This window comes from Rousettus aegyptiacus, unplaced genomic scaffold (assembly GCF_014176215.1).
Source record: "Rousettus aegyptiacus isolate mRouAeg1 unplaced genomic scaffold, mRouAeg1.p scaffold_m13_p_7, whole genome shotgun sequence".
Lineage (NCBI taxonomy): Eukaryota > Metazoa > Chordata > Mammalia > Chiroptera > Pteropodidae > Rousettus > Rousettus aegyptiacus.
The window spans coordinates 71,928,611-71,953,679 of NW_023416310.1; the positions used below are offsets into that span (position 1 = coordinate 71,928,611).

Genomic DNA, 25,069 nt, shown 5'->3' on the forward strand with positions numbered 1-25,069 from the left:
TTACACTTGACCCCGGGGATAGCTCTGTGAGGCGGCAGAGAGGCTCAGGGTCAGGCCGCTTCCTCGAGATCACTCTAGGCTGGGGCAGCGGTACTCACTGGCCTTCTCTGCCCCACAGCCAGGTCAATGCATCTGTGCACACACGTGTGCGTGCGTGCGTGCGTTTTGAGAACTTGTCAGTAATCCCTCTGAAAGTTACTCACATAGACGTTCGGTACTTGATGTCATCTTTTTCAGCCAGCTCCTCACAGGTGAGGCCGTTGTGCTCCTTCCAGAGTCCCTGACACTTCCTGCAGGTTTCCTGGGGATGAAGCAGAGACACGGACAGCTCCCGGTGAGCAGATGCCATGCACGTTCCTGGTCGACAACAGGGAACAGGAAGCGCGCTTCACTTGGAATTCTTTCAGCACGCACTCTCCCTTTCGGCGGGCATATTTTTAAAAAACATTTCTCAACAGAAAAGGAAGAGTCATGAGAAGAAAGCATGGGAAAACATCCCCTGCTGAGATCAAAGGATGTATTGCTCCCATCACCCAATGTGTAAAAGCTTTCGAAGATGCCACGAGCCACCTGATAAAAGAAATTACATGAGACAGATTTATGTGATTTTGGGTTCTTAACAATAAAACGCTGCGAGCCTGAGGGCAGGGCGTGTTGTGGTCTTGGTGACTTCTGCAGTCCTGCGCCCAGTGTCCCAGTGCAGGCCTGGCACGCAGCACTCCCGCTGGCCTGAAGAACAGAACAGTCTAGATGCGGTTCCTAGGACCCTTAAAAGGGACACATTCCCTCAGGAGTCCCTCACCCATCAACATGGAGTCATTCTCTAGAGCTTAACTTTATTTATAAACATGAATTTAAAAAAAATACTACTTTTTACTCTAGGATTCTTCATAGTCTATATTTTCACACGTGCTCAAAACTATGTTATCATGTCAAAAACAAGAATTAAAAACACATTCATTAATCCCATTTAATTTCCATAAATGGAAATGACAACTGTGGTAAGTTCAGTAAAGGAAAAGGTGGCAGCCTTAACTACGACCGGATCTAGCCTGGGGGACAGTGAAGGCTTGAGGAAGTGGAGCCTGAGATCTGAAAGATGGGTCAAAGATAGCGAAAGGAGACTAGCATCCAGACGGAGGAACAGTAAGAGAAGACTGGCGGTGAAGCCAGGCAAGTCTGGCTCCTGCAGCCAGACTGCGGATGTGAAAACAGGCCCGCTGAGACCAACGGGGGCTTCGGAGGGTGTGATGATCAGTTTGCCTTCCATCCGAAAGGCGCTAGGGAGGCACTGAAAGGTGCCAAGCCTGGAAATGACATGATCGGGTTTGTGATTTTAAGAGATCATTCTTTGTGGAGAACAGACTGGCAGCAGGAAAGCGGAAGCACAAAAGATGGTTAGGAAGCGATGAAGGAGGCCCAGACCTAGAGAGGGAGGTGAGGACATGGACGGAAGTTGACAGATTTGAGTGAAATTTAGGAAGCAAAACTGGCTGGCTGGGTGATGGCCTGGCTCTGGCGGTGAGGAGAGGGAGGAGAGGGAGGTGTCAAGGATGATGCCCTGGTTTCCAGTTAGTGCACCCCAAGACAGCAGTGACATGGGCGGAGCTTGGAACAGTGGAAAAGGCCTGGCTTGGGTAGACTAGGGAGGAGTGGCATTAAGATCTGGAATTTGATCTGGGTGGTGGTGACATACGGGGACCTGAGGGACAACCAGCAGAGATGTCAGGCAGGGAGCTGGGTGCAAATGTTTAGTGTCTGGGAGTGGCTGGGTTAGCGGTCACCAAGAGGCTTACTAGATTATATCTTCACATCAATTCTAGAAACATTTCCTATCACTGTACTCTCCCCTTACCGATCATTTTCTAATACATGCTGCTAAGATGACTCTACTAAGGGCCACGGAACCACGTACGGTACAGGTGCTACCATTTCTATGTAAAAAAAGCTGGTGGGGGGAATGCAGTGATAGAGAAAATCGACCTCAAAAGACACCCAAGAAACTGATAGATAGTACAGCAGCTGGAAGGCAGGGGTGAGACTTCTTACTGTAGGCCTTTCTTGTATCTTATACTATATAAATGTCCTAATTAAAAAATAAAGTTTAAAGGGAGAGAAATGGAATGGATTGCTCGGGGAGCTGAGAACCTGAACCACCCTTTGGTGGATGCTGTAAAGAGGCTTCAGTTGCCGGGATGAGGAGGGCTGGGGTGGAGATGAGCTGAGCTGGGGTTCGGTACTGAATGCCGTTGCTTCTAAGGGTACGAGGTCCTTTGATCCACTAACTACATCCCTGTCAGTAAACAGAGGGTCATCTGCTTTACCCACAAAATGTTATTTAAGCAGCAGAAAATGGATGAAGCCAATCAGTAAGAGACTTAATTACTACACACCAAAATGTAAAGCAGCATGAAACCCATTTTTAAAAGACCTTGTGCCTGACTATTCCGGGAAACGGGAGGAATAAACAACAGCTGGAGAGTAGATGAGCTGATCTCCGTGTCCTAACCTTCCAAACAATACTAACCTAGCCACCCGCCAGGAATAACGTCTTGAAAACAATGCATGGCATCTAGGTAGTGCTGTGCAGCATTCCTGTGATCCAGTTATTAATTTATGGTACTTTCTTCTTCAGGGAAAAATCCATCTTCCAGGCAAGACACAAGTCCACGACAGCAAGAGGACCCTGCCAAGCCGAGCTGGTTGTGAGGGGTCAGCGTGAGACCACCACGCACTTCCAAAATCACAGTGGTTCTCTTTGCAGGTCCATGTGTGAATTTTCAGTCATGCTGCTGCTTGCTGAGGGGCCCAGGGATCCCAGAGAACAAAACCAAAATGTCTTTTGAAAAGACTAGCTAACTAGACATTGAAACCCACAATTAAAATAAGGCAAGCTAATAGCAGGCTGTGTGAATTTAACATCTGGAGCTTTCTCTTTAAAAGGTACCCTCTCTTCTAAACACAGTATATGTTTTACTAAATTGTAATTCTCTTCTCTCAAGCACTGCTAGGTTTTGTTCCTAGACTCATGAATTCTTAAATGTTAGGCAGCAGAAATGTTCTTGAATGGTTCTAACATGAAGACAACCACATTTTTTGAAGTGAGGTTAATAAGAAAGTCCCAAGGACCACTTTGGAAGGCGGACTATATTTTAACAACTTCAAGGCACGAAGAACAAGCGCATCCTGGCCATCAAATCCAATGGGAGACCAAGCTTCCGTCCGCTGTGTGTATTTTCAGATAGAGAGGAAATGGCTGCATTCATCATCATTCTAAATACAACGAAGAAGGCAGCTCCTTCCTTCCGGATGAGGACTGCGCACGCTGGTTAATGCGTTAAGGAGCGGCTGTTGGTCCCGGTTCCTCACGACATCAGATTTCTGGTTCCGTTTTAGGTCGCCCTTAAGACACATCAAGGTTTTTGACTATTCATTAAGGTCTTAGCTTTGCAAAATAAGGAAAATACTCCATATCCCCTTCACTCATTTTCTGCTGCTTAAGGAATGTTTTATGGGTAAAGCAGAAGTGAAGTCTGGTTTCAGAGATCCTGTCAGGCAGCTGACATCTCCTCATATAAGCAGGTTCCTCAGAGACCAGCAGATGCTGTCCCAGTCATCACCTGGTCTAAACACAGCAGGACTTCCTGCTGCTGGCAGAGAACCGGAGAGAAGATGAGACCAAGGGACCAAGTCGCCGGCCTTGCTCGCCCTGCCTCCGGGCCTGCTCTGAAGTTGCTTGGCTCCCTGTGCACCCTGCACCTTATCTGCCTGACTCCCAGTCTTGTCGCAAGAAGCAGAATATAGTAGAAACTACTCACTCGTTTCTGGATGGTTCCTCCAGTGAGATTTCTAGACTCATTTTCTGGGGGAAGGAAGTTGCTGACCTAGATATGGGGCATGAATTCAAGGCCAGTCTAAATCTAATCTCTGAAATTCCAGGCCCAAATGACAGCCACGTCTGGAAAGAGACTGCTTTTGAGACAGTAAAACAGACAATGAGACAGATGCTGGAACCCTGGAAAATCAAAGCTCGGGCAGAACGAGCGGGCTTGCTTTCCTTTCTTTAAGAGAGTCTGGGACCTTCTCTTTTCCCTAGGGCCAGAATGCAGTCCCCGAGGAAGCCAGATTCTGCAGCAAACCAAGGAGAGCACAGTGGAGTTAAGTGTAACAGTGTGTTTGTATGCGTGCACGCGCACGCACACACGCACGAGGGCTCGGTCAGACTAGGATTCTCTGAAGAGTTGGCATTTTCATGAGACTGAATAAAACAAGTGTCGCAAGTGCTGAGGACACTGAGGTAACCAGTAAAGTACTCCTCCCATCTGGGTCAACAACTCTTTGTGAAGTACCCTTCCCAGCTATGACAGCCATTAAAGCCAAGTACATGTTCTATAAACATATTCTAAAACGTAGAGTCAGACCCTCAATCAAATAGTTTAACAAAACAACATATTCCGTGTTAATATTTCAATGGGCATAAAAGGTTTTCTTATCATTCAATAAAATTATTTTAAAGTATGATTTACTTCATCGCCCCCTTTAACATTTCCATGGTTCTGCCTGCTTTGCAACGTATGCTACAACAGCAGTACATGCACATAATTTATAAATAAACACAAAACACTGCGGGGTTCTGCGCTACAAAATTTTTCTGATACTGTGAGTATCACAGAATTGTGCATCTACTTCTCTAGACACTGGAAAGTCACGACAGGGTAGCTAGTTGCCTGGCCTGGTGCTTGCGAATGCTCTGATGGACTGAAGATGCTGGACTAGAGGCAGGAAGACAGATAGGCAGCAACTGGAGGAGCCTATGAAAGAGATGAGGGTGTGAGAGAAGTCTGGAGGGATTTCTGGGTTTCTAACTTGGGACCCAGCTGGTAGAAACATGAACTTGGATCAAGTGATGCTGGAGGAGGAGCAGATTTGAGTGAGGGTGGGAGGAGAGGTGAGAACATAAGTTTAATTTTAGACTAGCATATTTATTCATTTTCCGTATTTGTGAATTTCTATCATCTGTCAAGTGCTTTATGAGATGCTGGGGATACGGCCATAAGCAAGTTAGGCTCGGTTTCTCCCTTTTTGGAGCTTACGTTCTAGTGAAGAAAACAGACATTAAACAAACAATATATAACTACAACCGTGATGGGAACATTTCAGAGGAAAAGCACCGGTGGTGTTAAGTGTAACACAGCGGAGTTAAATTAGTTGCGATCAGGAAAAGCCTTTTAGAGGGTGTGACATTGAGGCTGAACCCTGAAAAGTGACCAGAGTTAGCAAGTGCAGGGGAAGGGTGCTCTGGGCAGAAGAGAATATGTGACAGCTTTGGTGAGGGAGAGGGCCTGTCCCCCAGGAACACAGAGGAAGTTGGTGTGGCTGGAGCCCAGGGTGGGGGCAGGGGTGCGTGGACCATGGTCAATGCTGCGCGCAGGCACTGAGCCTAGAGGGAGGGAAATGGAAAGCTAGGTGGAGTGGGTGACGTGTGGTGATTGGATTTACGTTTTCAAAAGACCATTCTGGTGGCCGATGGCAGAGGGATGGCTGGCGAGGTTGTAGGACCTTGCAGCAACCCTGTCACTAAACTAGGCCCATGCAAAGAACTTCTAAGGGAACAAGCCCTGGAGTCTGGATTCTATTCTCGACCAGACTTCCTCCGTGGCCCTCCGGAAACTCCCTCCAGCACCGAGCTGCGCCAACGCCAAGCTGGGCTGCGGTCGCCCTGTGCCCGGGGAAATGGCACCACGGATCCTTCTTTGCTTGTCAGGAATAAGAGGGCCGCTATCCCCATGTGCTTTCAGAAGGGGACTTCGTTATTATTTCAAGAAGCGGACTGTTTTTCAGTTTGGACTCTTTAGATGAGTCTCCCCTGGAACGCTGCCTATGTGGCAGGGCGCATCCTTACCAAGCATTTTGAACTCACGCATCCTCCCGCTACCCCACAGATGCATCTCATTCGCTCTGCACAGCAACTCCACATGGTAAGGACTGGACCAGCAGCCCCATTTTTTTTTTTTTTTTAAGTAAAAGAGAAAAGGCAGGCTCAGAGAGGCATTAACTTGTTCGCGGTCACAGAGCTATGGACTCGAGTTTGCTTGATCCCAAATCCACCGGCCCTTTCACTGTATTCCCACCGCCTGCCGGCATGGTGTGTGCCAGCAAGAACAGGGCATTGTTTACTGGAGAACCCATGGGCATGAGGGCATGAGACGAGCCCCGAGGTTACAATGGGCATCTTGTGTCAGACCACAGATGAAAGACCAGCAGGGCTGCGCAGAACCGAGCGTCAGGGTGGCGACGGCAGGGACACCCAGCCGCAGCTGTGCAGGATGCCTGTGACCCTCTGCTTCCCGGGCAGCTCGGAGCGGCCCGCAAGAGGCAGGATGGACTAGGACTTCTTCATGACGACAATGGGAACCTGCTAATCACCAAGCAAGCGCAGACTGGACAGATGTGAGGAAGCAGCTGTTCCTGCTACCTTCAGCCAGCTGCTCGCCTGGCAGGGCAGAGGGAAGCGTGGTCTTCGACTGCCATTAGAGGCGCAGAGACAGGCTCGCCGCGAGCGTTCACGCCAGAACCGAGCGTTGGTTATTTGGCTCTTTCCTCGACCAGCCCCTGGGCTGTTACCTGTAAATACTTGCCACTCATTTCCGTTAAGGTGGCCAGGACTAGGATGTATGAAGACTTGCTAATGACAATGTCTGAGTTCGTGACCATCACCAACACTGCTCTGGGTCCAAGTTCTGTTCTGAGTGATGCTGGCCATGGAGACCGTTTCTGCACTGAAAACAATACGGGCACTGATCCTCCTTCGCCCCCTTCAACCAACCAATACCTCGGAGCCCACCATGGTGACCAGGCTGTTCTCAGCATGAGATCCGTGAACAAACGCAGTCCCTGCCCGCCTTGAGTCACCATTCTGGGGGAGTGGGAGGTGGCCCAACTGAAGATGAAAGCCTGCTCTGCAAGAAGCCAATGCGCGCCCCTGGAACTATGGCAAGGCGTGAGGCGGAGCAGGCAGGGAGGCGGCCAGCTCACACGGGCTAAAGGACAGACAGCTCGTGGCGTAGCGCAGACCTGCAGGCTTTCTGACAGAGGGGTGGAAGCAGGATGCAGAGCAGACGAGAGGAACTCAGAGAAGCAGCAGCCCCCATGGCCTCGCAGCTTGTCCCGGGCCAGCATGTTGGCCTCCTGCCAGAGCCACACGCCTGACGCCCCGGACCGCGCAACACTCTGCCTAGATGGTTCTTCCTACCCGTGGTTCTCATTTCAGATAGCAGGGGCTCTGAGAAACCCAACGACCCAGGCAGAAGTTGGCCTCCTTCCCCCACTGGCACTTGGCTCCTGCTGTCACAGCACTTGTCATAGTGTCTCACGACTGCCTGGTTACAGAGCATCCCCATGGGCCACACACTCTTTGTAGGCAAAGACCATGTCCTACTGATCGCCACAAACAGGCTTGGAATGGATGGTTCAATTCATCTCCTCAGAAAAATGTTATCTTTAAGTGTACACTTCGTGCTGGTGAATAAACTGCAAATCGCTAGTCGCAAGGAGTTTACAATTTACCACACTGTGCCTCAGTTTTCTTTGGATTTCTAGGCCTCGCACTAGGGTCTGACCCACACAAGGGACTCAATGTATGAAAAATTAGAGATGAAGGCGGAAAGACAAAGCACGCTCCTCTCCACTACGCTGGGACTTTGTACTTTACGGGGGGGAAAGGCACGTGAGACCTCTTAGTGGAGTGACCCCTGCCCAAAAGAACATTATTTCCTCCCTATCGGGTCTTTATAATTACACAAAGTATAATGACGATTTTATGAGAAAATGTAGTTAATATATAAGACACTCTCAGGTTAATCATTAGGGCTTATGTTTTAAGCCTATGAGTTATATATTTTTCATCATGGTTCCCATCTCTGCTCCCTAACTCCCTTCCCCAATTTAATGCACAAAACTGGAAAGATCAGTTCTTCAAGAGAAGCTAATGGCCAAATGCTTGCAGATGGTGCTTGAGAAAGTATTGTATATATTTCAATTAAGACGTTCTTTGTTACTTTTCTCCTGTAGCTCTGATACATGGAAACTGATCTCTCTTCATTTCCGTGAAAGGAGCTTTACAAACGGCAGTGCCCGCCAACGTGTGCCCGTGAGAACCTCTAGTTTAGCGGAGTCAGGACTGAAAACTCAGTCAGTCCCCCTTGTAGAGGTCACTTATCACTCAAGGTCAGATTATGAGTTCCTCCCGCCTTGAGCCACCAAAACAAGACATCCACCTCTCTGGATCTACTTTTTATAAAGGACATACAAAACTCAAACTTTCATCCTTGTAATGACATCTTATAACGACTGAATGACATCACATCTCTAGGAGAAGCTTTCTTTTCCTCAAAGTAAATCTCATATCTCTGAGGCGGGAGAACCTTTTGATTTTTAAATGCAGAAATTCAAATGTGGGAGTGACCAGGCAATAGCTCTGGGCAACATTCCTGAGGAAAAGGCTTCTTTGGGGAAGATTCCATATTGTTCCTATTTTCTGATGGTCACACACTAAATTACAGGGCTTTTAAAAAATGGATGCATGGGATGTGCACCCTGCCATTTCTGTGTACAGAAGCAGACAGAATAAACAACTCTACGCCTTACTCCTGCAGACTGGAAAGAAGCCTAGTGCTCCTTTAGCCTTCAGATTGACTAGGAGTAGGTCTAAAGGAACTGGAATAGGCGGCTTCGATTTTGGTTTCTGTGCTAATCCTGCCCCCTAGGGACAGAAAGTTATAGGGGCCCAAGACCTACAGAGATTCACACTGCCAGGGAGAGGGTGACGCATGAGAAAGGCTGACATGGGAAGCCACAGCTGCCTGCTTCTTACTATACCACAGGCACCAGGACTTCTAAATAAAGTGGGAGGTAAACGCTTCCTGGAAAATATGTAAGTTCTAGTTCACCTTTATCAGAATAATCACAAATAAAAATCCCAATTTCCCTACAGCAGTTATTCGAATACTGATGACTGCTTCTCGAGTGCCCATTTGCAAGAATCACTGGGATGTCAGCGACACCCAGACAATGCCAGGAATGGACATTTAACGCTAAGGAGAAAAACACGGGCAGAAAGAATGTTAGCGCAGGGGTGCAGAGAGGGAAGCCATTCCCAGTGTTTCTTGAGCAAGTCTTAAGAAGGGTGAGGAAGTGTGACTTGCGACGTCTGGGGGAGACCTCCAGGCTGAGTAAGGAATGGCAGGGAGTGGGGCAGGAAGGCCCGTAAGAGCTGAATGGAGGGTGGGGTGTCTGGGCCTGGGAGGTCGTGATCAGGCCTTCGGCATGTTCCCAGAGTGCACAGAGGTCCACGAGGATTCTCCACAGAGCTCGGAGTGAGGTGAGTGCCCAGGCACCCCATCTGCTGGCCCCCTTCTCACGGAAAGCTCTCAGGCCTTGGAGCCGCACCTCCACCAGGACCCTGGGCCCCCCACCTCTGCGCTGCACTCGGCCTTGAAAGGGCCTTGAAAGGGTGGAGGGCAGAAGCTGTGACTAAGCCCCAGCCAAAGGGATTTGCTCACCGTACTCACTAGACACAACAATACGAGTTTGTGCAAGCAAATGACCAGTATTTTTTTTTTTAAACTAGAACAGAAAAGATACTAGAGTGCACCCCAAATGTCAGGTTTGTTTTGTAAAACTATTGCTTCAGTTGGTTATACATATGTATATTTATGAATGTACTAAGTTTATGATAAAATATATATTCTTATTATAGGTCACAGTCAAAACAGAAAGCCATTAACTTAGAATGCATTCATTCATTCATTCATTCATTCAAAAACCAGAAAGTTTCTTCAAAGGATCAGAGAGGCTCCCTCTCGTGATGGGGACTCTGAGATCACCACGAGGAGCTGGCCGCTGGCCGCTGGCCGCATCCCCGGCTGACCCGGAGGGAGTGCGCTCAGCGGGCAGCGTGCGTGCGAATCAGGCAGGAGGGCCACCTTCACTGAGGCGCACTAGCAAAGCAAGAATTAGGAAGTGGGGGATCTAATGACGGACCATTTCAAACTGTCTAAATGAAACAGCGCTGGAACTTGGGCAGAAACAAGCCCAAGCACACCGCGGCTCTGCTCACTGTATGGGCCACTCCTGGCCTTCCTGGGACTGTGGCCTGGCAGGAACGGCCCAGCTTCATGGGACACTGCTAACAGCTGGCTTAGAGACTGTTTTGAGAAACTGCCCTGAATCGCAGCACTGCCTTCCTGTGAGGCCCCGCCCTGGTGGCGTCCCTTTAGGACAGTCATGACGACTTCTCCCTCTGTGATCTGGTTTATCCGAGGGAGGAGCAAATGAACATGAATCAATGTCCCTCCCCAGCAGGCGGCCCAGTTTCCTCCTATGGGTTCCTGAGTAGCCGCACGCAAACCTGCGCCACTCCTCTCTGCCAGAGTTCGACAGAAGGTCTCCTGAACGTGCCGTCCACTGTTCTCAGACTAGGTCTGACGACACACTGGAAGCTGGAAAACGGAGAAACAGGCCCTGCCACGCAGGCTGGGAAGCAGGGACACAGGCCACCTCAGCACCCGTCCCCATGCTCGGCCTAGAGACAGGCAGGAGAGTTAGAAGACTCCACACAGGCCAAGGCAAGCGCATTTTGGGGGCTTTCTGAACAGCTGGCAGCGGACCATGCACCCGGTCAGAAGGCCTTAGGGTTTATGGTGCCCCTTGGCGGACGTCAGAGAGAAGAGCTGGCAGGGTTTACGATCTAGGCTCCTCACCTCAGAAGAGAAGTCTCTGAGGAGGCAAGTACCCGCAGGCCACTCACTGAGACGCAGACGGTCCACGCAGGGAGGAGCCCACAAGCAGATAATGACCGTCCCTAAGAGGTCTGGACTCCACACTGGGCCACACGGCTGACTAAAGCTCTCTGGGGCAGGGCGGGCATTACGAGAGTGTTAAAGCTTTATGTTCTTTGATTAGGAAAGTATTTCTTAAACAAGTCCCCAAAAAGCACACATGACAAAAGCAAAACAACTGAACAGTAGTGCTAGCCTACAGAGGACGCCAGACACAGGGAGCAGATGCGTGCCTGACTAGGAGAAGGTATCTGGGGCAAAACTGAAACAGGATTAATACCTACGGTCTACAGGGAAGTGGTAAGAATCAGGAAATAAACTGGCGAGGCTGTGTGCCAACTGCTGTGCACAGCCGGAGAGAGTGTTGGGTGCCTGATGACCCCACCTAGAGCTGCTCCCCCAGGGAAGCGAAGCGCGGGCCCACGAGGAGGTATTCTAGGGTCTACAGCAGCAGAGAGGGGGCACCGGGCGCCCAGGAGCATGGATGACGAGATGCTGGGCGGGTAAGAAGCAGCACTCACACAGAGCGATACAGACGGACCTCAAAGGACAGGGGCCTCGCAGGGCCGACTCCGATGGTGAGCCCTGAGACGGAGAATGTGACTGAGATTCATGAGCCTGGGGTTCCGGCCTTCCCTCCGCAACTAAACACACTGCCCACACATCCTGGGCTCAAACTGCTATACTGCCCCACTGTCGCTAGGGTTTAAGAACAGGTGTGGAACAACTGGATTAGCCTCCATATTCGCAAATCTAAAGGCAACATACCACAGACAGGGCACAAGCGCGCGAGTGCGGGTATATTCTGGGGAGTCTCTTTCACCAATGCTTCTATTTTGGTTAGGTTTGGGAATCATTTCATTGACTTCGTCTGAAAATGACTCAGTCTTAGCACTTTGAAAACAACTTTGGATAGTTAAAAATCACGACAATAAGAATTAGCACATACTCAGAAAGAAGGATGCCAAGGACTCTAAGAGGATCTGTGATCCTGGGGTACGTTCAGTTTTGTATTTCTTGGACAGCTTTACAGATATTATGAGTTTTAAGTTTTTAACTGAGATGAAATTCTTCGTGGCGGGAACATAATTCGATCATTTCCTGATGACTCACAGTTATGGTCTCAGCTCCCATCCACCGCTCTGAGCCGTAACCAGGAAAAGCGCTGGAGCCTACTGAGATGTGTGGGCAGTCTGTCCCTCTCCCAGCTGTCCCCAGGCCGCTGGGCCCTTGGAGTCTTCATGTTTGTTGTGGCTACACAGCTTCTTCCCTGCTTCAGGCAGCCCCTTTCTGCTGCTGCTCCTATGCCTGCCGACGCACTCCCTCTTTCTCCCCATTTATCTGCGAAGCAGCTGAAGAACAGACCAGAGGGGCAAATCTCTAGGGCTCAGCTTTGGGGAGAAGGCATCACGGCCTGTCACGGTAACTATTCCAGATGCTTCGAAGGCTTTTCACATTAGCTCCTGACACTAGTTCAGTGTAGAAGATAAAAAACAAAACAAACAAAAAAACCAAAAAAGGCAGCCATAGAAAATTCTTCTCAAAAATAGGAGTTTTTGTGAAACCGGCCCTGGCTTGACCTTGATGGCCCTCTCCCAACCCAACTCTCTTCACCTACTGAACCAACACTGTGAGGGGACAGTACTGTCTCGGCAGACATGTCCGTGGGAATGAAGGAGTACTAGGTCAGTCCCCTCCCCGTGTGCTCGAGTTTCTCTGAGGGTCAACAGTCTAGTTATCAGGGTGGAGAGAGGTACCCACGTCTTCTAGTTCTGCCAAACGACAAGCCTCTCTGGCGAACACATATTCGATTAGTCCTCATCAGCAGGCTTTCTCACGAAACCCAAGCCGTGAGGTTAGTGCAGGGGGGGACCAGTTATACTTCAGGCCTTTTTAGATCTGGTGCACAGGTGTCATTAGGCTCACCCTAATTTTTTAGGGACTATGGTTTATGAGAAGTTGTCATTGTGCTTTTCCGAAGCTCTTGTCAAGAAAACAAGCGTTAACAAGGAAGACGTCAAGGAGAGTAGTACACGAGCTGTAACAGCAGATGCGCGTTTACTCGTGGGACGCGAGTGGAACGTGACCTCACCGGCATTTCCTCACTTGATGGAACAGAAAGCACACCTGGGGTTCACGTTCATCTGCAGAATGCTAAAGCGGCCCACGAAGCACCCCAGATGCTTGTGAACTGCAGTTAAACATGATTCTACTCAAATAATCTCAATATTTCACCTCTTCAAAATGGGGACATTTTTGTAATCATGTTTGTTTTTTCCCCAAGGCTCAAGGAGAAATAAATTATTCCTGGTGGCTCTGGGAGGTGTGGCTTGAGCCTGGCAGATGGGCAGGGGCTCAGGGAGGGGACCGTGGTGCGCAGAAGGCATTTGAAGACACGGCCTGGATGAGCGCATCTGAGGCGAGTGGGGACAGATGCGCAGGTCAGAGCCCCAGGGTGCTCCAGGTGTGCAGGGCAGACAGAGAGAGTACCAGGATGCTTCTGAGTGGTGAGGTCCTTTAAGGTACTAGACTGGGTTTCTAAAATGAAAGATAACAGATGAGGGCGTGGGGAGAACCGCTGCGCCCTAGGGATCGGCAGTCTCTACCTCGGGGCTAGTTAGGAACATCGCGCCCATCTCACTCTGCGCATCCTACTGGCACGTCTGCTGCACGCTCGCCAAGTTCAATACAGAATTTCCTCCATTCTGTAGTCCCTGAGTGACAGGAACCCAAAGCCCTGCTCCTGCTGGGCTTCCTGGAGCCGAGAGAGATATGAGTAACTGTCTTCACTTGGAGCCCCATTCAACCACTAGATAATTCTTGGCTCAGATTTTGTTAATGACTGACGGGTTAGTAATGCAACACTTACGTAACACGAGACCATGAGTTAGCAGCAGCTGCCTAGAGCCACAAGCCTCAGTGCTCATTTGTGCCACGGATCTCCTAGGTAGAGTTCCAGCTGGAATCATCAGGACTGTCCTCCCGGTGTTGCGGGCTTAGCAGGTACCCATGCCTGGGAGTGTGTGTGCTCGAGGAAGAATGCCTCCACGGCATTGCTAAAACTGGCTGTTACAGTTTATAGGGCTATTTTTGATACTGAGATTAGATAATGACTTCCGGGAAACTTGGGAGCAGGGGGGCAGGTTCTTGGAGGAGGAGTGGGAAATGGCCAAAGAGCATGTGAGCAGGACTGGGAGGAAAACAATTCTAAACATTGTTTCTCTTCAGTGGCTGCTTTCTCCCCATCACCCCTGCAACAGGCCCTGTATGTCTGGAGCCTCCTCATCGACCCCTCATCCTGTTCCTTCTCCAAAGACATTTATTTCCCTTTTCAGAACTGGACTTTATCAGGGGTAGAGGCCACATGCAGGCCTTTCCCTTGGACATGGCCCCCACTCACAACTTTGGACCCCTTGGGACAATCAATCTCTCTTGTTTCCTTTGCGTCCTGTTCCTGAGACAGACACGAACAAGTTCTGTACGGAGGATTTTACTTACAGCTCACCACTCTCGGTAGACAGATTGGAGGGGGAAAAGTGACACAGAAGTTGACACACACACACACACACACACACACGCACATGTGTGTGCGTATTTTAAAGTAATAGCTTCTGGGCCATGGTTTCAGGTTAATCTTGGGCTGGTTAAGTGAGAAGTCCCATTGGATTTCCTTCCACTTTTATTTTTAAAGCTCACCCGCTTGACCCGCCCGCTGCCCCAAGGCCTTCTGAAGGGAATAAAGACCACACCTCAGAGCAGAAGGAGCCCAGGATCTGGAGAATAAGAAAATCGATTTGTTGCTATTTGCCTGCTGCCACTGCCAGGCTCCCTGGTTTCTTCCCAAAGACTTAACCTTCAGATCTTCCTGGAGGACAGTAAGGATTAAGGGAGAAAATGTCGCCTCTGAATGCCGACCTCACTGGGGTGGGGTGGGGGGACCTCTCTGTTGTACCTATCACGCTCTGTCATTTGCACTTCTAACAATTGCAGCATCAGCGACAAGCCTGTGGCACCCTGTGGCTTGTTTTATATAGCTGGGTAGGGTCTTTTTCTCATCATCTTCAGCTGGTAAGGTTTGCAGGGCAGATTCTACGCTGTCATCATACACTTAAAATATTCCGAAGTGCCCCCTGGGGCGCAACCGGACTGCTGGGTGCTGTCAGCTGAGCCGGAAGCTCTCACACTGCGTGTTCTTTATGCCTCACCTACTGTAATACCCCGACCAGAGGGCCAAACCCCCCGGAGGTGGACCCTGGCAACACTCTGCTTGGACTCCATTGACCATCAAGCTCTTTTCCTTTAGAGTTTGGGGACTTCCACCCTGCCCGTGGAGCGGACGCCACTTAAAACCACTCATCTGCCCAAAGCCACCCAGTCAGCTTCTAGAAAAGGCACGGGGGGTCAAGGGAACCACATACTTACGAGGATTTTAGAAGGACTTTCCTCCAAAGACTCAGAGTTCTTCCAAATTCTTTACATCACGAGGAGACAGACCCTCACTGTCTTTCCAGAGGGAAGAACAAACAAAGGTAAAGCAAACTAAAGGGCAGTCACTTTTGATCCCGACTGGCCAGGTCGATATTCACTAATTCTGTGCCGGTATGGACTGTTTAATTCGTGTTGAGCGGGACACGAAAACCAAGAGCGACACAGCTAGGTCAGGTGCTGCAGACAACAGAGCCGTCCCTTTGGGTTTCAGGGAAGGTCCTCTCCTTGACCGTAGGTGGAAGAAGAGGTGATACCACACTTCACGAGCAGGCTTACACAGAGCAAGCTGCTGCCTATACTGCCACATTCTCACCAGCCTTCCTCGTCTAAAACAAACACACAAACAAACACGCCCCTCAGCAAACGGCAGAGGTGGGGCAGAGGTGGGCTTCTTCGATCTTCCTCTCCTTGTTACTGAAGTGTAACAAAAAGAAAAGCCTCTCTCCTCTGCAGGAGCTACAAACTGAGCACAAGGCGGGAAAGGGAGCACGCTAGCCAACTTGACCGAGGGGCCCTGACGGGACGCGCGAGTGGAAGACGCCCAGCTCAGGAGGCACAGAAGCAGGGACACGGACGCCGGTGCTGACGTGGACACGCCTCACGACCAGCGCGGGCATGCTGGTCCTCCAAGGCCTCCTTCCTTTCGTTGTCCCGCTCACGTGCTTCGGCAATTCCAGTTACGGTGTAATTGGCCTTAATCATTTTTTTTTTTGGGAAACGGTACAGTGCTATCTGATGGCACATTAGCCAGCTGACGTCTCCAGACATTGTCATCCTTACGCCTCTCCCCACAGGGCTCTTTACCCAGTTGAAAAACCAGTCCCCTCTCTCAGGAATATGAGTGGTTTAATCAATGATTTTGAGTTCTTTTGGATTATATACTATAAAGAACATGAGAACATTTTATAATGCAGGCAGGTGGCCACAGAGGGTCCCCTCTGGAGGCGGTTACACCTCGTCCCTTTCTCCTCAAAAGACGAGCAGCACCGTCTCTGCCTGGGAGCTTGTGAGAAATGCAGTGTTATGCTCCACTCCAGACCCACTAATTAGAGCTGCATTTCGACAAGACTGCCAAGTGATTCTGACACGCGGTATAGTTTAAGAAGCCCTGACCTTTTTACACGGGTCTTGGCTTTGTGATCCTTTTGATATTTCTATTCGGAAAAGAAAAAAAAAATCAGACAATCTGGGTTCTTTAGAAGATCGATTTTTGCTACTAGCAATTATAGAGAAGTTGACTATATTCATTATCCATTCTTCGGCATGGCTAAGAAGACGGTGGAGTTTACTCAATGCCCATGAAATCTCACTCCATCTTATTTCAAGTGGAAGGTGATCAACCCGGGTAACAGTAAGAGACCAAATGCTACTAGAGAATGAGGTGACAGTAAGCGCTGGTCATGAAATCTACAACTCTTCATATTTGTAAATCAAGATCTAAACTTTATATCAGATTTGCTGAACGCTGGGTGTTGAAAATGAGACTGACGAGGCATTTTGGAAATGCACTGTTTACTCTTGTAAATGATGCTGACACAGGGTCTTCAGGGTCTTAGTACATACACTGTTTGCACTGGGCACAGACCGCCTGACCAGCGGCTGCGTGCCAGTGTAGAGGAGGACCCAGTTATGCGGGAGGCAAGCGTGCCTGATGCCACGTTGAGGAAGCTGCCAAGAAGGGACGTTTGGAACCAGGAGAGACTGCTGAACTATCTGATGAAAACAAGCTGTCCTTTATTTTTTTGTTTGCTTATTTTTGGATTTAAATTTTCAGTACAGTTAGTCACTCAAATATAAAACAAACCTTATGATTCCACTTTCTCAAACAGCATAAAAAATGTGTGATCACAGAGAAATTTATCAGTGTAGTACTCTACTATACAGTACCTACCACTCTGCCCCCATGGCATGCTTAATCCCTGCCCAACCTTACCTTTACATTAGTTTCTTCATGTCCCAAAACCCTAAGGTGACCCTTGGAAGCAAAAGTACAACTGAGGTGCTGGAAATAGGTGTCGTAACATTAGATTACGAATGTGACTTTCGTCTGTTTCAAGCTTTCAGCCTTAATCCATAGCCCTGATTCTCAGTTCCAGTCATGTGGCCTACCCAGGGGGAACTTGTAGTATTGGCCATATAAGGAGCCTGTCCACAGCCTTTCTTGAGGACAAGTGTCCAGCCCAGGAAGGTGGAGCAGAAGTTCTAACCAATGGGAACCACGTCACTCATGTCCCTCCTTTTCATGCCACTCCCTGAGAAGGCCAACAGTGATTCTCATGAACGCTTGGGCCTCTAGGAGAGCTGCCAGAGTGCTAGGTAGCCTGTTATGGTGTTGCCAGAGTCTTTGTTTTCATTTTTAATTATTTCCTTATAGCAACTGCTCAAAATAACAGCAGATGGACAGTAGGCTAAAACTTCACGAGAAGCCATTTGCCTTTTGCCAGGCTCCCTAAGTCCCGCTTTATGCAGGCTCAGCAACTGCTCTATGTGCCCGGATGAAGGCGGGACGACCTGAAATATGCAGGGGACATGTTTGCTAATATTCTAACAGATTTGTCATTGGCTCAACTGTAAGCCCAATTATAACAGTTCCCACTTACTTATACTGTTCTCCCAACTGAATCAGACACGCTAAAAAAGACAAATTTGTGGCTGTTATGGACTGAAGTGCGTCTCCTCCAAATTCAGATGGTAAAGTCCTACCCCAACACATTGGAACGTGAATCCATCTGGCAGCAGGGCCTTTTAATGCAGTGATTAGACTGAAATGAGGTCCTCAGATGAGACCCTTATCCAATTGGACCGGTGTCCTTATAAGAGGAGACCGGGACACAGACACCTGCGCATCCACAGCAGCAAGGACGTGAGGATACAATGAGAAAGCGGCCAACTGCAAGCCAAAGAGAGGGGTCTGAGAAGCCATCAAACTTGCCGACACCCTGATATTGGACTTCCAGCCTCCAGAACTGGAAGAAAACTGTTGTTTAAGCCACTCAGTCTGCGGTGTTTTGTGGCGGCAGCCCTAGCAAACTAACAGAGTGACCTTCAGTGACAAACGCTAGATGATGGTGGATCCAGAGGACCCCTTCGTGCACGCACTGCTGCCTCCTGATCTTTAGACCTGGTGGAGACTAAGTCATGATTCTTGGGGGGACAGAGAGGAAAAAGGTTGTAGAAATTGTAACTAAGTCTCAGGAAACCAAGAGCACCACAAACCTACTTTCCATCCAGATGAACACAGTTCCTGGAATTCACAAAACATGTGCCGAATTAAGTTTGTATCCATTTCTTTATATTCCCTTGTTGGTACCCAACAACAAAGAGTTATGATGCTTAGGTATGAAAAATAAAAATCTATTTAGATAAATATTTACCAAGCAAGCCAGGCACGGAGTTAGGAAGTGGAAATAAAACTGTGGTGTACAAGGCTCTGTCCTTGAGACTTTCAGGAAATTGCAGATGACCGAGAGCTGCAGACTCAGAATGCCCATATGGGCAGCAGGTAATGCAAACTGTCAGAAACATAACCACCGAGCACGGTGACCGACGGTTGCCAAGCAAAAGTGAGAATTCGGTTTGGCCGCTGAATTGAAGAGACATTAAAAATCTGGAATTTTACATCGAATCTGATTTTATATGCTGGCAGCTAACTAAAAAAACAGTTTGTAATGTTGGTGAGGATTAAACAAATATGGCTATGAGCTGGATCTGGAGTGTGTGTGTGTGTATGGCGCGTATGTGACCGCTCTACAGTTTCCGGGTTTGCACTTTATGGACCAGGTCTCGGGTTGGATACAGCTGGGGGACAATCAGTGGCACCAAGGAAACTTCATGGCCTTGGCACTAAGTTTAGGCCTGAATGCACGTTCACCCACTGAACTGCCACACTCGCCAGCTGGCCCCTGGTGTCCTCTCCCCTTTTGAAGAGGTATCATATGTAGTCTTCTTTAGATGTCAAGAGAATATTCACCCCCTCCCCTTCCTCTCCCCGGACCCCACCCCTGCTCCAAAGACAAGCAGACAGGAGTCCCTGGAAGAAGCCCCTCTGAAAACGGCTGTCTTCTCAGAGGCAGACACGTCAGGAGCAGTGCTGTCTCCTCACAACTCACTCACTCATTCACTCAAACGCTACGGCAGGTCCTGAGACGGATCCTGCAGTGTTTCTGCTCAGGGATGGGCTGGTAGTGGAGGACGAGGAAGAAGTCGGGGGGACACGGCGCTCTAGGTGCTCGCAGGAGGGTGGGGGCGGGGCCCGGGAAGGAGTGGATCTGGCTGAGGCTCCAAGGTTGAGGAGAGTCACCCTGGAGCGGGTGGAGGGTGTGACGAGCACACCGCACGGAGACGTGAGTGTCCGGCTGGCACAGAGACTCAATGTGTGTGTGGTTGGAACAAGGTGCCGGGGGAAGGGTCGTGTGCAGGGCAGGAGCCTGGCGAGGTGACTGGAGGCAAGGTCAGATGCGCACGAGCTCCTAAGCAGCTCCCCAAGAGCCAGGGGAGCTACCGGGGGGTTTTAAATGGGAGGAAACGTGGCCACGCTTGTTGTTCAGGAAGACTGCTTGGGAGCAGGAGTGGAGCTTGGCACTGGAAGGTGGCGAATGGAAGCGGAAGTTCAGGACTGAGATTTACGGAGATCCGGGCGCGAGCGCAGGACGGAGGACAGGATGTGACAGGACTTGGCAACAGGCTGCGAGCAGGGGTGGGAAAGTGAAGGCGAAGGGGGCTGCAGGGAGAAGGGAGGGTGGGAATCCAGGGTGGCAGGTGAGGGGCCAAGGCCCTTCGGGACATGGAGCACAGGTCGATGCCCGGAAACTGTCAAGGTGCTCCCTGGCCGGAAAGGCTTGAGTTTATTTCTCTAGATCCTATCGCTTGACCTTTGGAGCCCTTGGTCAGAAGATGTACAGAAAGGCTGAGATTTCCTGGGCCTGAGCCTAAGAAGCTGCGATTTATGGATTTGTTGTGTCTTACAAGGTGCGGATCGGTGTCTGTCAGCGTCTCCACACACTCACGATGGGACAGGCACATATGTGCACGGTGTGGGCATCCCCTCCCCCCCAACTGGACCTCCTGAGACCAGTTGATTGGACAGTCTGTTGCTGAGACAGATGAACCCTGGCGAACACCAAACCCCACCTGCGGGCGATACCGTACCTGGCGGAAGAAGGTTAAACACTCAGCGGTTACAGAGATTCTTCTATGGAGCCCCAAAGAGTAAAACAGGCCCTCTGCCTGCCCATGGGCCTACCTATGCTAATTAGCATGGACAAACCCAACGGAGCAGCATGGGCTGGAGAAGGCTTTGTGGAGACAGCAGGACAAGAAGTGGCAAGGCCGACTTGATATTCTAGGACAGACATTATAAGGAGAGAGGAGAGTCAGAGGCCGAGGCTACGATCCGGAGAGAGAAAGCAGATCAGGTGAAAGAGGATGGGGGGGTTCTGAAAAAATTCTTCCATTTGGCAACAAAGAAAAGACCCAAACAGCCCTAAGTCATCACAGCATGTTAGAAAACTGCTGGCCAGGGACTCCCTGGGAAGACTTTTCAAGGAGGTGCTGACACTAACTCGTAGGTGCACAAAGAGGGGGCCTTTAAAACAACGTAGATGCAAAATGGAGTCTCCCAGCATCACTTGTGGCAGAGCCAGTGAGTCCTTCCCTGCAGCCTCCGTCCACCCCGCGCATCTGTGCGAGACACATGGCGCAGCCCACACCAGACCACTGGCTCAGTCCCATCCGCCTGGCTGTGTGGCTACTGTGGCTTCACTCCTGGAACACAAACACCACCCTGGACACAGAGAGGGCGCAGGCGGTAGACAGGTGTACAACTGGGAAGAGCAGCCTTGAGCTGGAAAAAGCCAACCCGATCTGAGACCTTGTGTTTTAGAAGAATGGCACTTCAGGCCAGCACCTGGGAAAGGGATCAAGGGCTCTCACACACACAGTACAGTAGGAGGACCGTGACACACAGAACACCACCGTCTTCCTTGGGCCTCAAAGTGCTTCCCTTTCAGCCATTGTCCTGTGCTACTATTTCAAGGCTGACCTTGGGCCCCTGACCAGGTGTGTGTCCAGCTGGGGAGCTCCAAAATGGGGCCAGTCGAGGCCGGATATCATCTCATCCAAGGCCCATATTTCTAGTGAGGAAGGGTTATTGTTTCTTGAAAACCAAACCAAACCAAACCAAAATAAACGAAACTGTATTGAATAACTTTCTTAGGAGACTTAGCCAGTGGCTCAATTTAAGCAAAATATTACTATAGACGTGCACACGCTCAAGTGACCTTCCTGACCAACTTCTTTAGGGCACTCGGACGTAGCTTATATCACGTGGAAAGTTGAGAATGATTTTGTTCTGTACTGGCATTGTCTTTAAACTGTTGAGGTATTCATTTCAGAGCAAACGCACATTAGAGACTGCTGAACATACACTGCCACTGTGTCAATCAAGGGGTCATCGATTATTTCATTTTCCCTCGCCTCTCAACACTGTAGCGCAGGCAATGCCTCCTACATTCACCAAACGTGAGCACTGTAGGATGTGATCGCTAATCATATAACTGCATGCTTTTGGTTTTCTCGCGATTACTCCAAGCTTTCTACTCTAAGAGAGAAAAAAATGGGAAATCTCTCTGTTTGTAGAAAAGGAATAAAATATGAGATCTAGTCCATGATTTAAAGACCAATACACAGTTTTTGGCAGATTATAATAATAGCAAATACTTACGAAGAAACTGTTCTTTATCAATCCAACCAATCAACCATCAATCAATTAATCAATCATATCTATAGTCAGGATTCTCAGATTCAAAAGAAATCACTGAGAACCAGCCTGGAATCTGGCCACTCAATTGCTAATACTTGGGGTTAGGAACCAAACAGCTTAGTCGCGTCCTGGCGTTTACCGTCTGTAGTCTTGGGAGCGCTATACATGCGAAGACCGCTAGGGTTTCTGAGTCAGGACTCAGCACGGATCAGAGCAAGGGGATGCGGGCCAGTGAGGGAGTGGCAGAAGCGGTTTCTTGTTCCCTTCCAGGTTCCTGTAGAGGCCAGTGGCTCCCTCTTTTACGTACAATGGCACACAGTCCCATGCCCCATCCTCAGTGCAAGACCACACTATCAGGTCACCAGACTCTGCAACAGTTCTGTAAATAACGGTAATTTCTACCTTCTTCCTGACACCTATCTTGATCTTGAAGGTGCTGCAGTCTCTTCCCAGTTCAGAGATGGGCTGGCCTGCGCACACCCTGGGTGAGCCAAAAGGTGGCAGGCATGGGAACTGGCCAGCATTCCAGCGAGGGTCAGAATCTGTGCTTATTTGTGAGGCTCTGGGGCCCTCTGCTGGCTGCATGCTATAACTGTTAGCTCCTCACTAGACCAACAAGAAAACTGCACTCGCAGTGAAATGTAGGTTGTCCTGAGCTGTGTGCTGTTACCCAGAGGCACTGAGGAGCCATCTAAGCCACCACCAACACTCAATGCTTCTTGTCACCATTCCTAATACAGAAACCTATCCTTCCTGTCAGGAAATCGATTTTTATCTGAATTCTAATTCTGTTGTATCTCTCATCATTTATCTACAGTGTTTTAGAAAGGAAAAACCTACTGCTAGCTCTTTTCTGAAAGAGAAAAGTCATCCTTGGCTTCAAACAAATGTCACATTTTATAGCTACAGAGAAATGGCTCTGGATTACCATGACTCCAACAGCTTCTGAGCTTCTGGAACCACCAGCCCTGTTCCGGTGTCCATGTCTCTCTTGAGTTTATTCCAAGGGTTTTTTCAAAGCCTCAGCACCAAGGACAAGCGTCCTCCTCCCTCCTCAAGCCTACCGACTGATGACGCCAAGAGCCTTTTTCGATCCTTCTCACTTAGAAGCTATACCTCAGATCGGGCTAGTTTTCTGTCTGGTGTGTTGGTCCAAGTTTCACTAGTCACAACGTACTTATGGCACAGACAGCACCGGCCAACTTTAGTGCTTAGATCAAAGTGTCCAATCAAATGTCACTCCAATCCAGAATTTACAAATGAGAACAGACCCAGAATCGGAAGGGGAAAGACCAAGTTCAAAAGCAAGGTCAGAGTCGAGGCAGGATTTGTACAGCCTCAAAGGGTGGTACCCCCAGGGATCTTCCGAAGAATGCTGCAAACTGACCAAAGGCGACAACTTCCCAGCCAAGGATGGCCCTGAAGGAGCGCACGCCTGCGCCTTCATGGCGGTGGCTTCACAGGTGCATCCGTTTGTTTTGGTTCTTCTCAGGCTGTTCCTTCACTCCCAGCAGCTGCCCTCCTCATTGCAAGGACAATCAAGAAACGCCCGCACTTAAAATGCCAGCGTAACCGACCACTCGGACGGGCACCTGAAACCACAGTGGGTGTCGCGCTGCCAGGGCAAACCTGTGTCTGTGTGTTTTCCCTTTTCTAAATTGCAAAGCTGGCAGATCCTGTACCGATGTGCCGGCCCACATTTGCTTTTGTTCAAGCTCAACTCCAAAAATCTCTATTTTGTTGTGATTCCTCTGCAATCACTTCAAAGGCTACTTCACGAAGTAGCTCTTCACAGGTGTCAGTGTCCCTCTGGAAGGGCAGCCATATGGCGCATGTCACTGTTCGGCTTGGAGCTAAAGAACAGATAATTTTTCTTTTAAAATAAGCAGCATGTACTTGGAGGAAAGATAATCACATGAAACTCTTTGGAAAGAAATTTGGAACTGATTCGAAAGTCTCAACTGATTTTCTCTCGGACCCAGGAGTCCTACTCTAGGGACGTAGCCCCAGGGGTAATTCTGAAACAGAAAAGGTTTTATGCAAAAGCTGCGCACTGCATCTTTTGCAGCAACAAACATGGAAAACTCCCTGCATTTCCAACTCAGGGGACTCGTGTAAGTTAATCAAAACACATCTGTTTGTTGGAATGACAGCCACCCATGAGACAGGTTTACAAACTGTTTAAGAATGCAGAAAGCACTAAAGTCATGCTAAGTAAAAAAACAGGATATGACACTGTATGTATAGAATGATTATAATCATGACAATAAACAAATGCCAGACCATATGCTAAAGATGTAGCATCATATGGTGGAAGGAGCAGGGGACAGGGGACCAGAGGAACCGGTATGACCCTGAGCTAGTCCTACCCTCTGGGCTTCCTTATCAACAAAAATGGGGACAACAAGTACCTGGCAGGACTTCTGTAAACATAAATGAGAAAATGTATGCGCTCAGTAAAAGACATGGAAAGGGGCCATGCTGCCACACCCCTCACCATGCCCTGAGGGAAGTGTCACAGGCACATGGGCATCGTGATCTTAGCCATTTCACTAGCACTTTCCAAAGAGATGTGCTGGCCTCAATTCTGCAATTTACAGGTATGTAACGGGGTGCGTAAACCCCGAGCCTCGGTGCCCTGTCTAGTGAAATGGGGGTAATGCCGCCGCCTCTTTCAGGGTCACTCTAAGGACTGGAATAGTTTTTAAAGTCCTTAGCACAGCAGTAGATAATTGATCAATTGTATAACAGATCAATTGTATTACTGGGAGTGGGGTGGGGTGGAGGGTGGCAGTTAGATCAGCGTCTTGGGATAAAATCGTAAAAAGCTCACGATGAGCTGGGCTGAGTTTACAGCCCGGTCACTCTGGCCATTGTCAGAGACAAATGAGAGAAACGATGTTCCAGCTTCATTCCGGATGGCAGTGCCGCTAGCTTATGTTTAGAAAAATGGTAACAGTGTGATACGACAGGGTACACGTGG

The 25,069-nt window shown here is 49.2% G+C and overlaps 1 protein-coding gene and 1 long non-coding RNA gene across 3 annotated transcripts in view; one reads left to right on the forward strand and one right to left on the reverse strand.

Moving 5' to 3' along the window:
* Positions 1–25,069, reverse strand: part of RNF216 (ring finger protein 216) — a 115,372-nt gene that overhangs the window by 24,073 nt on the left and 66,230 nt on the right. For both annotated transcript variants that reach the window (XM_016155207.2, XM_016155205.2), the window contains exon 14: positions 204–301. In XM_016155207.2, coding sequence (XP_016010693.1) covers positions 204–301 — 98 coding nt within the window. The remainder of the gene's footprint in view (positions 1–203; positions 302–25,069) is intronic.
* Positions 13,774–14,927, forward strand: LOC118604971. The gene is made up of 2 exons (XR_004951800.1): positions 13,774–13,841; positions 14,530–14,927. It is a non-coding gene; the product is annotated as an uncharacterized LOC118604971 (long non-coding RNA).